The 16,524-nt window shown below is 43.0% G+C and overlaps 1 protein-coding gene across 2 annotated transcripts in view; it reads right to left on the bottom strand.

Annotated features, from left to right (window-relative positions):
• Positions 1-16,524, bottom strand: part of GTF3C5 (general transcription factor IIIC subunit 5) — a 59,353-nt gene that overhangs the window by 24,453 nt on the left and 18,376 nt on the right. For both annotated transcript variants that reach the window (XM_053696237.1, XM_053696238.1), the window contains exon 6: positions 7,736-7,850. In XM_053696237.1, coding sequence (XP_053552212.1) covers positions 7,736-7,850 — 115 coding nt within the window. The remainder of the gene's footprint in view (positions 1-7,735; positions 7,851-16,524) is intronic.

Below are 16,524 nucleotides of genomic sequence, written 5' to 3'. Positions count from 1 at the left end.
CTCAGTTATATTAATATACTTTTTACCTCTGTGATTACCTTGTATCTAAGCCTCTGCAGACTGCTCCTTATCTCAGTTATATTAATATACTTCTTACCTCTGTGATTACCTTGTATCTAAGCCTCTGCAGACTGCCCCTTATCTCAGTTATATTCATATACTTTTTACCTCTGTGATTACCCTGTATCTAAGCCTCTGCAGACTGCTCCTTATCTCAGTTATATTAATACACTTTTTACCTCTGTGATTACCCTGTATCTAAGCCTCTGAAGACTGCCCCTTATCTCAGTTATATTAATACACTTTTTACCTCTGTGATTACCTTGTATCTAAGCATCTTCTGACAGCCCCCTGATCACATGACTTTGTATTTATTATTTATTGACTTTCATTTTAGCCAATTAGTTCAGTGTAGGCCACAATCCCCGGGCGTGATCACAATGTTATCTATATGGTTTACATGAACTAGCTCTCCCCTGTTGTGAAAAGCAAATAAAAAAGCATGTGATAAGAGGCGGCCTTCAAGGGCTCAGAAATGATCATTTGAGCCTTCCTAGGTTTAGCTTTCAACTAAGAATACCAAGGGAACAAAGCAAAATTGGTGATACAAGTAAATTGGAAAGTTGTTTAAAATTACATGCCCTATCTGAAACATGAAAGTTTTTTTTTTGGACTTGACTGTCCCTTTAAAGCTCTGTTACAAACCGAAGCAGATGTTTTATAAAACGTAACGTAAAGCTGAGAGTAGAGAAATGACCCGTTGTATGAGGTCATTTGTAACACTAAGTTGTTTTTCCATTACTGACTCTAGATAACTATATTTTACACACATAAGTAAAGTCCTACTTCAGTGTCACACATATTGCAGGTGAGCAGGAGCGTCAGTCGCAAGTAGTCGTCCATGACTGGTTGTGTTTTGCTCTGCAGATGCAATACTTGCTGGGATTCAACACACAGAAATCTAAGGTCTAATGCAAAAACGACATGCGCAAATGAATTCAACCGTCCCTTTAAAAAAACCCTCTCTCAACCTTAAAATACATGCTCCGAGAGACAGCAGATAACTGCAGCCTTTAAGCTGGGTTTTCAGTTTCAAATGGACACACTTCATTATCTTATCCTTTGATGATGGAGCAGCAATGAATTACTGGGAGCTAGCTGAACAAATTGGCAAGCCAATGACTAGGCATATGCGCAGCCACCAATCAGCAGCTAGCTCTCAGCTCCTGAGCCTTCCTATGTATGCACTCTAAACCAAGGATACAAAAAGAGATCTAAGCAAAACAGATAATAGAAGTAAATTGGAAAATTGTTTAAAGGGCCATAACAGATGAAAAAACAGAATGTTCTAATCCGTTAGATCATGTAATTTTATGGCTTTCAACCCGGCTCTACTGTGTGTGTTTAAACTCCATTGCGGTTAAACACAAAGTAGAAGTGCCTTTCTAAGCATGCAGTGCACTGCTGGTCCCGAGCAGAACCCACTGTTCATCCAATCAGCAGCGCTAGTTACACGACTCAGATGTGCAACTAGCGCTGCTGTGTGAGGGGCTCTGCTCGGGACCAGCACTTCTGTGTGTTTAACTCACGTAAAGCAGTTTAAACACAAACAGTGGAGCAGGGTCGAGAGTCACAAAATGATATCCTGTAAATCTAACAGATTAGAGCATCACTTTGTTAGACTATTACAGCCCTTTATCTGAATCCTGTGGCTTTAACTATTTTATCAGACCGCAGAAAGAGTGAACAATCTAGTAATTACAGAAAAAGCATTACACAGAATAACCAGTGAGGACGGATTGTGCTCTTACCCCGAATACGATCTGCAACTAAAGCTCCCGCATAATGAACAACAGTAAGCACAGGGACTGGAATAGCTAACAAAAAAATGTTGTCTTGCACACATGCAAAAGTCCTATGCACAAGCGTAAGGGGACAGCACCAAATTCTAGCATATGCTGCATATCTGATCACGCACAGACTGTAGCGCACATCTAGCGAGCACCTGACAAACAGGGAATGCTTAATGCAGCGCACATCTAGCAAGCACCTGACAAACAGGGAATGCTTAATGCAGCGCACATCTAGCGAGCACCTGACAAACAGGGAATGCTTAATGCAGAGCACATCTAGCGAGCACCTGACAAACAGGAAATGCTTAATGCAGCACACATCTAGCGAGCACCTGACAAACAGGGAATGCTTAATGCAGAGCACATCTAGCGAGCACCTGACAAACAGGAAATGCTTAATGCAGCGCACATCTAGCAAGCACCTGACAAACAGGGAATGCTTAATGCAGCACACATCTAGCAAGCACCTGATAAACAGGGAATGCTTAATGCAGCACACATCTAGAGAGCACCTGACAAACAGGGAATGCTTAATGCAGCGCACATCAAGCAAGCACCTGACAAACAGGGAATGCTTAATGCAGCATACATCTAGCGAGCACCTGACAAACAGGGAATGCTTAATGCAGCACACATCTAGCGGGCACCTGACAAACAGGGAATGCTTAATGCAGCACACATCTAGCAAGCACCTTATAAACAGGAAATGCTTAATGCAGCACACATCTAGCGAGCACCTGACAAACAGGGAATGCTTAATGCAGCACACATCTAGCGGGCACCTGACAAACAGGAAATGCTTAATGCAGTACACATATAGCGGGCACCTGACAAACAGGGAATGCTTAATGCAGCACACATCTAGCAAGCACCTTATAAACAGGAAATGCTTAATGCAGCACACATATAGCGGGCACCTGACAAACAGGAAATGCTTAATGCAGCACACATCTAGCAAGCACCTGACAAACAGGGAATGCTTAATGCAGCACACATCTAGCAAGCACCTGATAAACAGGGAATGCTTAATGCAGCACACATCTAGCAAGCACCTGATAAACAGGGAATGCTTAATGCAGCACACATCTAGCGAGCACCTGACAAACAGGGAATGCTTAATGCAGCGCACATCTAGCGAGCACCTGACAAACAGGGAATGCTTAATGCAGCGCACAACTAGGGAGCACCTGACAAACAGGAAATGCTTAATGCAGCACACATCTAGCAAGCACCTGACAAACAGGGAATGCTTAATGCAGCACACATCTAGCAAGCACCTGACAAACAGGGAATGCTTAATGCAGCACACAACTAGCGAGCACCTGATAAACAAGGAATGCTTAATGCAGCGCACATGTAGCAAGCACCTGATAAACAGGGAATGCTTAATGCAGAGCACATCTAGCTGGCACCTGACAAACAGGGAATGCTTAATGCAGCGCACATCTAGCGGGCACATGCCAAACAGGGAATGCTTAATGCAGCACACATCTAGCAAGCACCTGATAAACAGGGAATGCTTAATGCAGCACACATCTAGCAAGCACCTGATAAACAGGGAATGCTTAATGCAGCACACATCTAGCGAGCACCTGACAAACAGGGAATGCTTAATGCAGCGCACATCTAGCGAGCACCTGACAAACAGGGAATGCTTAATGCAGCGCACATCTAGCGAGCACCTGACAAACAGGGAATGCTTAATGCAGCACACATCTAGCGGGCACCTGACAAACAGGGAATACTTAATGCAGCACACATCTAGCAAGCACCTGACAAACAGGGAATGCTTAATGCAGCACACATCTAGCTGGCACCTGACAAACAGGAAATGCTTAATGCACCACACATCTAGCTGGCACCTGACAAACATGGAATGCTTAATGCAGCGCACAACTAGGTAGCACCTGACAAACAGGGAATGCTTAATGCAGCGCACAACTAGGGAGCACCTGCCAAACAGGAAATGCTTAATGCAGCGCACATCTAGCAAGCACCTGACAAACAGGGAATGCTTAATGCAGCACACATCTAGCAAGCACCTGATAAACAGGGAATGCTTAATGCAGCACACATCTAGCTGGCACCTGACAAACAGGAAATGCTTAATGCAGCACACATCTAGCGAGCACCTGATAAACAGCAAATGCTTAATGCAGCGCACAACTAGCGAGCACCTGATAAACAGCGAATGCTTAATGCAGCACACAACTAGCGAGCACCTGATAAACAGCGAATGCTTAATGCAGCACACATCTAGCAAGCACCTGACAAACAGGGAATGCTTAATGCAGCACACATCTAGCGAGCACCTGACAAACAGGGAATGCTTAATGCAGCACACATCTAGCAAGCACCTGACAAACAGGGAATGCTTAATGCAGCACACATCTAGCAAGCACCTGACAAACAGGGAATGCTTAATGCAGCACACATCTAGCAAGCACCTGACAAACAGGGAATGCTTAATGCAGCGCACAACTAGCGAGCACCTGACAAACAGGAAATGCTTAATGCAGCACACATCTAGCAAGCACCTTATAAACAGGAAATGCTTAATGCAGCACACATCTAGCGGGCACCTGACAAACAGGAAATGCTTAATGCAGCACACATCTAGCAAGCACCTGACAAACAGGGAATGCTTAATGCAGCACGCATCTAGCGGGCACCTGACAAACAGGGAATGCTTAATGCAGCACACATCTAGCGGGCACCTGACAAACAGGGAATGCTTAATGCAGCACACATCTAGCAAGCACCTGATAAACAGGGAATGCTTAATGCAGCACACATCTAGCTGGCACCTGACAAACAGGAAATGCTTAATGCAGCACACATCTAGCGAGCACCTGACAAACAGGGAATGCTTAATGCAGCGCACAACTAGGGAGCACCTGACAAACAGGAAATGCTTAATGCAGCACACATCTAGCAAGCACCTGACAAACAGGGAATGCTTAATGCAGCACACATCTAGCAAGCACCTGACAAACAGGGAATGCTTAATGCAGCACACATCTAGCAAGCACCTGACAAACAGGGAATGCTTAATGCAGCACACATCTAGCAAGCACCTGACAAACAGGGAATGCTTAATGCAGCGCACATCTAGCGAGCACCTGACAAACAGGGAATGCTTAATGCAGCACACATCTAGCGAGCACCTGATAAACAGCAAATGCTTAATGCAGCGCACAACTAGCGAGCACCTGATAAACAGCGAATGCTTAATGCAGCACACAACTAGCGAGCACCTGATAAACAGCGAATGCTTAATGCAGCACACATCTAGCGAGCACCTGACAAACAGGGAATGCTTAATGCAGCGCACATCTAGCGAGCACCTGATAAACAGGGAATGCTTAATGCAGCACACATCTAGCGAGCACCTGACAAACAGGGAATGCTTAATGCAGCACACATCTAGCAAGCACCTGACAAACAGGGAATGCTTAATGCAGCACACATCTAGCAAGCACCTGACAAACAGGGAATGCTTAATGCAGCACACATCTAGCAAGCACCTGACAAACAGGGAATGCTTAATGCAGCACACATCTAGCGAGCACCTGATAAACAGGGAATGCTTAATGCAGCACACATCTAGCAAGCACCTGACAAACAGGGAATGCTTAATGCAGCACACATCTAGCAAGCACCTGATAAACAGGGAATGCTTAATGCAGCACACATCTAGCGAGCACCTGACAAACAGGGAATGCTTAATGCAGCACACATCTAGCAAGCACCTGACAAACAGGGAATGCTTAATGCAGCACACATCTAGCGAGCACCTGACAAACAGGGAATGCTTAATGCAGCGCACATCTAGCGAGCACCTGACAAACAGGGAATGCTTAATGCAGCACACATCTAGCAAGCACCTGACAAACAGGGAATGCTTAATGCAGCACACATCTAGCGAGCACCTGACAAACAGGGAATGCTTAATGCAGCGCACATCTAGCGAGCACCTGACAAACAGGGAATGCTTAATGCAGCGCACAACTAGCGAGCACCTGACAAACAGGGAATGCTTAATGCAGCGCACAACTAGGGAGCACCTGACAAACAGGAAATGCTTAATGCAGCACACATCTAGCAAGCACCTGACAAACAGGGAATGCTTAATGCAGCACACATCTAGCAAGCACCTGATAAACAAGGAATGCTTAATGCAGCGCACATCTAGCAAGCACCTGATAAACAGGGAATGCTTAATGCAGCACACATCTAGCTGGCACCTGACAAACAGGGAATGCTTAATGCAGCGCACATCTAGCGGGCACATGACAAACAGGGAATGCTTAATGCAGCACACATCTAGCAAGCACCTGATAAACAGGGAATGCTTAATGCAGCACACATCTAGCTGGCACCTGACAAACAGGAAATGCTTAATGCAGCACACATCTAGCGAGCACCTGACAAATAGGGAATGCTTAATGCAGCGCACATCTAGCGAGCACCTGACAAACAGGGAATGTTTAATGCAGCGCACAACTTGGGAGCACCTGACAAACAGGGAATGCTTAATGCAGCGCACAACTAGGGAGCACCTGACAAACAGGAAATGCTTAATGCAGCACACATCTAGAGAGCACCTGACAAACAGGGAATGCTTAATGCAGCACACATCTAGCAAGCACCTGATAAACAGGGAATGCTTAATGCAGCGCACATCTAGCAAGCACCTGACAAACAGGGAATGCTTAATGCAGCACACATCTAGCAAGCACCTGATAAACAGGGAATGCTTAATGCAGCGCACATCTAGCGAGCACCTGACAAACAGGGAATGCTCAATGCAGCGCACATCTAGCGGGCACCTGACAAACAGGGAATGCTTAATGCAGCACACATCTAGCGAGCACCTGACAAACAGGGAATGCTTAATGCAGCACACATCTAGCGAGCACCTGATAAACAGGGAATGCTTAATGCAGCGCACATCTAGCGAGCACCTGACAAACAGGGAATGCTTAATGCAGCGCACAACTAGGGAGCACCTGACAAACAGGAAATGCTTAATGCAGCACACATCTAGCAAGCACCTGATAAACAGGGAATGCTTAATGCAGCGCACAACTAGCGAGCACCTGACAAACAGCGAATGCTTAATGCAGCGCACAACTAGCGAGCACCTGATAAACAGTGAATGCTTTATGCAGCGCACAACTAGGATGTTCACCTGTCAGTTTGCAATGTATAAAGAACAATAATACCAGAAGTAGACAAAAGTCATTTTACTATAAAACTGTGGAAGAGCAACAGAAACTGTTAAATTATACTAATAAACTCCAATGATGAGACCTTGCTAGAATTGTCAGTGTGTAACAAGGTGCATATAATCTCATGTAACACATATCGCTTTAGTAGTAATGTGTCAGCAGCTTCTACATTAATATAGGCACTTCCATATTGCCTGCATATCAAAAGGGTCTACAGAACAAATCATCCCAGATTAAAGGGAGACTGTTGCAATTCAATAACTTTAATAAACCACTTCTGCCCCCCAGTGACAGATAATGGTAATGCATTACATGACATAAATAGAAGATTAAAGATTCAGATTAAATATCCAGGCAATTAGGTTTCTAGAGAAAAGTGCACACTGGGTAAGAATGAGTGGCTGTGGCTTTACAGGGGCAGTTATAACACCATGTATGAACAATGGATTATGAGAGGAGAGCAGCACTGAAACACAGATAATACAAATATAATCTCACACATGATAACAGCTAAATATTATATATGTTACACTTTATCTCAGCCTCAGATATAACCAGTGTCATGATATTATATCACTATGCATTGTTTGCAGAATAATTTATTAATAAAAAAACACTGTTGTAGAGAATTCATTTTTCCAAACTTACCATATTTTACACCACATCGGATTCGGAAGTCCAATACTTGGTAGATTTTGGATTCTGGGTTTTTCCTGGGGTCATAACCAAATCTCACCCAGAGGCTCCTCCAGGGGCCGGTCAGCTGCAGGGGGAAGGACAGACACAGAATGAGCCAATTCCATTTGTACGCGTTTTATATAACCGTGTTTAATGTTATAGTAAATTATACACATCTCCCTAACGCCCCTCTTACAATAATTATTACCTATGTGACAGCCTGTAAAGAATATTATTCTCCTTAATTACATAAGAATCTAGTGCTCTGGGTATATGTAGGTTTGGCGCATGTTCCAGCATAAGCAGTGGCGCATTATCTAGCAAAACCTGCCCATATCACATTTGTTAACCTTTGTTTTGTTATCTAAAAATGATAAAAGCCAATTATAAGCACTGCGAGTAAATAAGAAGAAAAATTTATGCTTACCTGATAAATTTGTTTCTTTTTAGACACGATGAGTCCACGGATCATCAACCTTACTTGTGGGATATTCACCTCCTGGTCAGCAGGAGGAGGCAAAGAGCACCACAGCAGAGCTGTTAAATAGATCCTCCCTTCCCTCCCACTCCAGTCATTCGACTGAAGTTAAGAAGAGAAAGGAAAAGCCAAGGTGGAGAGGTGTCTGAAGTTTATAATAACAAAACAACCTGTCTAAAAGAACAGGGCGGGCCGTGGACTCATCATGTCTAAAAAAAAAAACAAATTTATCAGGTAAGCATAAATTTTCTTTTCTTTTTAAAGACACGATGAGTCCACGGATCATCATCCTTAATTGTGGGATACAATACCAAAGCTAGAGTACACAGATGATAAGGGAGGGACAAGACAGGGAACCTAAACGGAAGGCACCACTGCTTGAAGAACCTTTCTCCCAAAAGCAACCTCAGCCAAGGCAAAAGTATCAAATTTATAACATTTAGACGAAGTGTGGAGAGAAGACCAAGTTGCAGCCTTGCAAATCTGTTCTACAGAAGCTTCATTTTTGAATGCCCATGAGGAAGCCACAGCCCTAGTGGAATGAGCTGTAATTCTTTCAGGAGGCTGCTGCCCAGCAGTGTCATATGCAAAGCGGATGATACTCTTCAGCCAAAAAGAAAGAGACGTAGCCGTAGCTTTCTGACCCCTACGTTTTCCAGAGAAAACTACAAACAAAGAAGAAGACTGACGAAAAGTCGCTTGTAAGTAAAATTTTAAAGCACTACGTCCAAATTGTGCAGAAGACATTCCTTCTGAGAAGAAGGATTAGGATACAAGGAAGGAACAACAATCTCCTGATTAATGTTCCTGTCTGAAACAACCTTAGGAAGAAAACCTAGTTTAGTACGTAAAACTACCTTATCTGAATAAAAAAATAAGGTAAGGCGAATTGTATTGCAACGCCGAGAGCTCAGACACTCTTCGAGCTGAAGAAATAGCAACAAGAAATAAAAACTTTCCAAGATAACAACTTAATATCTAAGGAATACATAGGCTCAAACGGAGCCTCTTGAAGAACTTTAAGAACTAAATTTAGACTCCATGGAGGAGTAACTGGCTTGAACACAGGCCTGATCCTAACCAAGGCCTGACAAAAAGATTGTACAACTGGGACATCTGCCAGATGTTTATGTAACAAAATAGATAAGGCAGAGATCTGACCCTTTAGAGAACTTGTCGATAAACCTTTCTCCAAACCTTCTTGGAGAAAAGACAAAATTCTGGGAATCCTAACTCTACTCCATGAATAGCCCTTGGATTCACACCAATAGAGATATTTACGCCATATCTTATGGTAAATCTTTCTAGTTACAGGCTTACGCGCCTGAATCAAGGTCTCTTTGACCGAGTGAGAAAAACTCTGCTTGGATACGATTAAGCGTTCAATCCCCAAGCAGTCAGCTTCAGAGAAACTAGATTTGGGTGAAGGAAGGGCCCTTGAATGAGAAGGTCCTTCCTCAACGGAAGTCTCCAAGGTGGCAGGGATGACATGTCCACCAGATCGGTATTTTGGGGTTCTACATGGTGGGAATCTTGCCACCTTCTCGTGGTGCGCTATAGAAAAAATTGTTAAACTCAAAAGGGGTGGCTCCATCGACCGTATTTTGGAATTAAGAGAAACATTTTGGATCTTCACATTAGCAAAAAGGATTCCTAGTGGTCTTAATTCCAAATACGACATTATGAATTTTTGGGAACAATAACCCCTAAGAGTAGGGTATAAGCTACATCACAGTAGGACACATGTTTAATAAGATTATCTTACTATTTGAGCATGTAATTTAGTCTCCTACAGGTTGTAGTTATTCAAACTATAGTGTCATACACATCTATTATAGATATTGAGGATGGTCGTCCTTGTATATTCAATAGTGCCTATGTTAAGTTATCTAGAGGCTTTTCCAGTATAGCGGCCAGAAGGATTGCTACCCTTTCATTACATCATAGTATACTATATTGCATTGTATGTATCTTCTTCTTAGGTCTTCTACTCTGCTTGCACATAAGGTACCCTCTATAATCTCTTGCTTAACTTACATCGTGGTTATACATTAACTTTATCACTTAACACAGGGGCACATCCATTTGCTTCAGGTAATAGGCATATAGAATTGCTGTATTATGCAGGTAATTGAAGGGTTAACTTGCACTCAGGAAGGGGGTGTTGTTTTTAAGTTTTAATTATCCAATGGGATAATATGTGTAACTATTTAATCAGGTATGACACTAGGTACTGCAGGCTATGACTACGTTTTTCTGCCGAAACGCGTAAGCCATCAGTGCCACACCATCATTTTTGTGTGCATGTTGTTGCCAATTTTCCTGTTTGTTGTATTTTAAAGTTGTGTGAACATTAAAGCTGATATTTTAGAAGATACTGCGGACGCACTCTTTTTTTTTTCCTATGTCCACCAGATGGGCATACCAAATCCTGCGAGGCCAAGCAGGAGCAATGAGGATCAACAATGCCTTTTACTATTTGATTCAAGCAATGACCCAAGGAAGAAGTGCAAACGAGGGAAATAGGTATGCTGGGCTGAAGGACCAAGGAACTGCCAGAGCATCTATCAGTTCCACCTGGGGATCCCTGGATCTCAACCCGTATCTCAGGAGCTTGGTATTCTGACGAGATGCCTTGAGATCTAACTCCGGCCGACCCCATTTGAGAATCAGGTTGGAGAACACTTCCGGATGGAGTTCCCACTCTCCCGGATGAAAAGTCTGCCTGCTCAGAAAATCCGCCTCCCAGTTGTCCACCCCTGGGATGTGGATCGCTGACAGATGGCAAGAATGGGCCTACGCCCACCGGATTATCTTGGCTACCTCGGTCATCGCTAAGGAACTAATCGTTCCTCCCTGATGATTGATGTAAGCCACTGTCGTTATGTTGTCCGACTGGAATCTGATGAACTGGGCCGAAGCCAACTGAGGCCAGGCCAGAAGAGCATTGAAGATCGCTCTTAGTTCCAGGATGTTTATAGGAAGAACAGACTCTGCCTGAGTCCATAGTCCCTGAGCCTTTAGGGAACCCCAGACAGCTCCCCATCCTAAAAGGCTGGCGTCTGTTGTCACTATCACCCCGGAAGGTCTGCGAAAGCAGATTTCCTGGGATAGATGATCCAGAGACAACCACCATTGAAGAGAGTCCCTCATCTCCTGTTCCAGGGTTATTCGAGGAGACAAATCTGCATAATCTCCATTCCACTGCCTGAGCATGTTTAACTGTAGAGGCCTGAGGTGGAACCGAGCAAACGGGATGATGTCCATTGCCGCCACCATCAGTCCGATTACTTCCATGCACTGAGCCACTGACGGCCGAGGATTGGACTGAAGGGCTCGACAAGTATCTAGAATCTTTAATTTCCTGACCTCTGTCAGAAAAATCCTCATAGATTAGAGTTCCCAAGAAAGTCACCCTTGTCTTCGGGATTAAGGAACTCTTTTCCAGATTTACCTTCCACCCGTGAGTTTTCAGGAAGGATAGCACAACATCAGTATGAGATCTTGCTTGTTGACAAGATGGCGCCTGGATTAGAATATCGTCCAGATAAGGCGCCACTGCAATGTGTCTTAGAACCGCCAGCAGAGACCCTAGAACCTTTGTGAAAATTCTGGGTGCCATGGCCAGACCGAAAGGAAGAGCCACAAACTGGAAGTGTTTGTCTAGAAAGGCAAACCTCAGGAACCTGTGATGATCTCTGTGGATTAGGGTTGCACCGATACCATTTTTTTTAAGACGAGTACAAGTACCGATAATTGTTTTCAAATACTCGCCGATACCAATTACCGATACTTTTTTTTAATGTCATGTGACAGTTTACCAAGCACAATACAGACTAATTATTTAAGATTCCTTCTTTATAATTATGAAGGACTGTAGCTCAAAATACATTATGAAATAATAAAACAAGTTTTATTTGTCACAAAGTTCACAGAACATGTTTAGAAATAAAAATATTACAATAAAATATATTAACAAATATAAAATTGCAACCAACCAAACGTGCCATACAGTAAAAAATAGAACAGAATACTGTTTGATCATGGTGAACAACACTATGGGCTAGATTACATTTGACTGGTAAGCTTTACCAATGCTCTCATTACACGTCCTACTCCATTAAAGGCTATGGAGTTGGAAATGTGAACAGAGCATTGCTAAAGCTTACATATCAAATGTAATCTAAATCTAGTCCTATTATTGTAAGATGTGTGTTCATAGGATTTAACTTAACTTTTTTCTATGAACACTCTTCCTGCAATGATATAAGCTAAGGATGTTCCTCAGAGTACAGTATGTTTTGAGCATAATTGTGCAAGAGAAGAACTAGCAGTATAACAGGCAATCTAGCAATTATAACAAGTTAGTAGCAAGTTATTTTTAAGGAACAGAAGCATCTCTGTATGTTCATCTATACGTCTGTTTCTGTTATCAGTAATGTTGTTTAATGCTAAGCTGAAAAAGTCTCACTTTCAGCACTACTGCATGGGGCAGAAAGATAATTTTGGGCCATTTTAGCCAGAGCTGGAAATCTCAGTTTATTAACTACCCAGTACTTCAGGAGTTTGTCTGAACAAGGTACAGTGATCTCTCTTACAATAATACAATAGCAATTTGTATTGGAAGAACAGAAGTGAACCATTTTTAGTTGAGTCTCCACTACAGCTCAAAATGAAATGGGAACATGCAGTTTGAAAAATCTCCACAAGATAGAGTATGGGCAGGAAGTGCAGGTATCGGTTTAAGTATCGGTGCATTTGCATGAGTACAAGTACTCATGCAAATACTTGGTATCGGTACCGATACTAGTATTGGTATCGGTGCAACCCTACTTTCCTCACTACTGCATGGGGCAGAAATATATTTTTGGGCCATTTTAGCCAGAGCTGAAAATCTCAGTTTATTAACTGCCCAGTACTTCAGGGGTTTGTCTGAACGCAGTTCAGTAATCTCTCCTACAATAATACAAATAAGAGCAATTTGTATTGGCAGAACAGTAGTAAACTATTTTTAGTTTAGTCTCCACTCCAGCTTTAAATGAAATGGGAACATGCAGTTTGAAAAAAACACCACAAGATAGCATATGGGTAGTAAGTGGAGGTATCGGTTTAAGTATCGGTGCATTTGCACGAGTACAAGTACTCATGCAAGTACTTGGTATCGGTACCGATACTAGTATCGGTATCGGTGCAACCCTACTGTGGATAGGAACATGTAGATATGCATCCTTTAAATTCACTGTCGTCATAAATTGACCCTCCTGGATCAATGGAAGAATGGTACGAATAGTTTCCATCTTGAATGACGAAACTCTGAGAAACTTGTTTAGACTCTTGAGGTCTAAAATAGGTCTGAAGGTTCCCTCCTTTTTGGGAACCACAAACAGATTTGAATAAAACCCTTGCCCCTGTTCCTGTACTGGAAGGGGAACAATCACTCCCAGGGAGGCAAGGTCTCTTACACAATGTAAGAATGTCTCTTTTTTTTTATCTGGTTTGCAGATAATCTTGAAAGAAGAAACCTTCCTCCGGGAGGAAAATTTTTGAACTTCAATTTGTATCCCTGAGACACTATTTCTATTGCCCAGGCATCCTGAACGTCCTGAACCCAAGCCTGAATGAAGGAAGGTCTGCCCCCTACCAGATCCGGTACCGGATCGGGGGCATACCCTTCATGCCGTTTTGGATTCAGCAGCAGGCTTCTTAGATTTTTTACCCTTGTTCTAAGGCTGGTTGGGTCTCCAAGTAGACTTAGATTGCGAATAGTTCCCTTCCTGTTTAGAGGAGGAAGAGAAAGAATTTCCCTTGAAATTTCGAAAGGAACGAAAATGACTTTGTTGTCCTTTTTGTTTACTTTTCTTATCCTGAGGAAGGAGATGACCCTTACCTCCCGCGATGTCAGAGATAATTTCCTTCAGGCCAGGTCCAAACAAGGTCTTCCCCTTGTAAGGTATTGCTAAAAGCTTAGACTTGGATGACACGTCCGCAGACCAAGGTTTCAACCATAAGGCTCTGCGGGCTAGGAAAGAGAACCCTGAACTCTTAGCTGCCAATTTAGTAATTTGCAGAGAAGCATCCGTAATAAAAGCATTGGCTAATTTCAGAGCTTTAATCCTATCTTGGATCTCCTCCAAAGAAGTCTCAGTCTTGAGAGAATCGGACAGAGCATCAAACCAATAAGCTGCTGCACTATTAATAGTTGCAATGCACGCAGCCGGCTGCAATAGCAGACCCTGGTGAACATAAATCTTTTTAAGTAGACCCTCCAACTTCTTGTCCATGGGATCTTTAAAAGCACAACTATCCTCAATAGGAATAGTAGTTGGCTTGGCTAAGGTGGAAATAGCCCCTTCCACCTTAGGTACTGTCTGCCAGGCTTCTCTGACAGTGTCAGCTATAGGAAACATTTTTTTGAAAATAGGAGACGGAGAGAAGGGAATACCTGGTCTCTCCCATTCCTTAGAAACAATCTCCGAAGCTCACTTAGGAACTGGAAAAACATCTGAGTAAGAAGGAACTTTGAAGTATTTGTCCAATTTACTCGACTTCGCAGGAGTGACCACTACTGTGGAATCACAGTCGTCTAAGGTAACCAAAACCTCCCTGAGTAACAGGCGGAGGTGTTCTAGTTTAAATCTGAAAGAAACAACCTCTGAATCGGTCAAAGGCAATGATGAATCTGAAATTTCCCCTTCTGATAGAACCTCTACACCCTCCATCTCAGATCCCTGGGAGGGTACATCCGAGATTTCCAACATGGTTGACTTTCCTCTTACGTTTGCCTTGTAGCATAGGAAAAGCGGACAACGCATCAGAAATTGTGGAAGACATAAGCGCGGCTATGTCCTTTAAAGTAACCCCAGCAGTCGCTAAAGTAGAAGTACAGGCCAGGGCACTGCTTGAGCGGGCGCTAAAGTTTGGGACGCTTGGGGAGAAAACTGCGGCATACACTGACTCTTCATTAGAGTCCTTAGAAGAATCTGTTTTAGAAAAATCTTGATCACAAATTTTTTTTCTCTATAACTTAAAGCCCTCTCAATACACGAGGGACAAAAAGGAATTGGTGGTTCCATATTGGCATCCAAACACATGGAGCAAGTAACATTTTCCACGGCTCCAATGTCCATACTGAATCCAATAAAATAACAATGAAAGAAAAAAATAACTTTCAAAAATTTTTTTTTTTTTTTTTACAAAAAAACGTTACTGTCACTTTAAGATTTAAAAGGGAACTTTCTTACTTGCAGGAAGAAAAAACGTTTCCCAAATCAAACCTCTAAGCAACTTCCAATGTTGATATAAAATAAATGCTACTGCAGCTTTAAATTTTTAAAACGTCCACTATTTTACTGCTACCAAGTAAAAAGACGTTTTAACAGGGAAATGAATAAAATTCAGACCCCCCCCCTACACCTCAGCAGCTCTGCTGAGGCGCCTACCTGACAACCGGACTCCCTGCGATGTACTGAAGCTATCCGGATACAAAGGGCTGTATAGTGCACTAACCGCTTGCTTAATATTCTGCAAAAAAAGATGCGGTTCAAGTGCGACGTAGCTCAGCCGTTCCTCATATACAAGAGAAGGCTAAGTGTTGTGCAGTTCAGAGACACGCACGAAAACAGTAACCCCGCCCATCGTGGGCGTCACTAAACATACCTCAACCGGCTTCATAGAAAAAAATAAGCCGTTATTACAAACAACCACTGAAACAAATATGCAGCTTATCTCCCAGCCCCAGTGCTCCTGTACTTCTGATGTCTGTAATAAAACTCTCTAACATAAAGAGTGTCATGTCCAAACATAAAGCGTCCCAGGCTCTGAGCCTTATGTGAATATCTTCATTTAAAGTGCCCACTTTTCTCTGTCTTTTTTCTGTGTGTTAATCTCAAGAATAAAGAAAAAGTCAGCACTTAATGCTGTCCGACAGCAGGACAGTCCAGCAGGTTTAAGAGGTCCCTCCCATAGCCCTGTGGAAGATGATGAAGCCTGAGTTAACAATTGCTTAGGCTATCAAGATTAGGGCAGCATAAATATATGGGAGGCGCAGTGAGAATTATGTCCCACCAGTTCCCATTGCTCTAAAGCCACCAAAAGCTCTACTGAAGAGACTGATCTGGACTACGGCTACACCCTAGAACAAAGCAGCACAATCTAACACCTTACTTTACCTCTTCCTATCACTAACGTAGGCAAAGAGAATGACTGGAGTGGGAGGGAAGGAAACAGCTATTTAACAGCTCTGCTGTGGTGCTCTTTGCCTCCTCCTGCTGACCAGGAGATG

Source organism: Bombina bombina, chromosome 12, assembly GCF_027579735.1.
Source record: "Bombina bombina isolate aBomBom1 chromosome 12, aBomBom1.pri, whole genome shotgun sequence".
Taxonomy (NCBI): Eukaryota; Metazoa; Chordata; class Amphibia; order Anura; family Bombinatoridae; genus Bombina; species Bombina bombina.
Note: the sequence above shows the minus strand (reverse complement) of the source record. Positions and strands in the feature narration are given on the sequence as shown.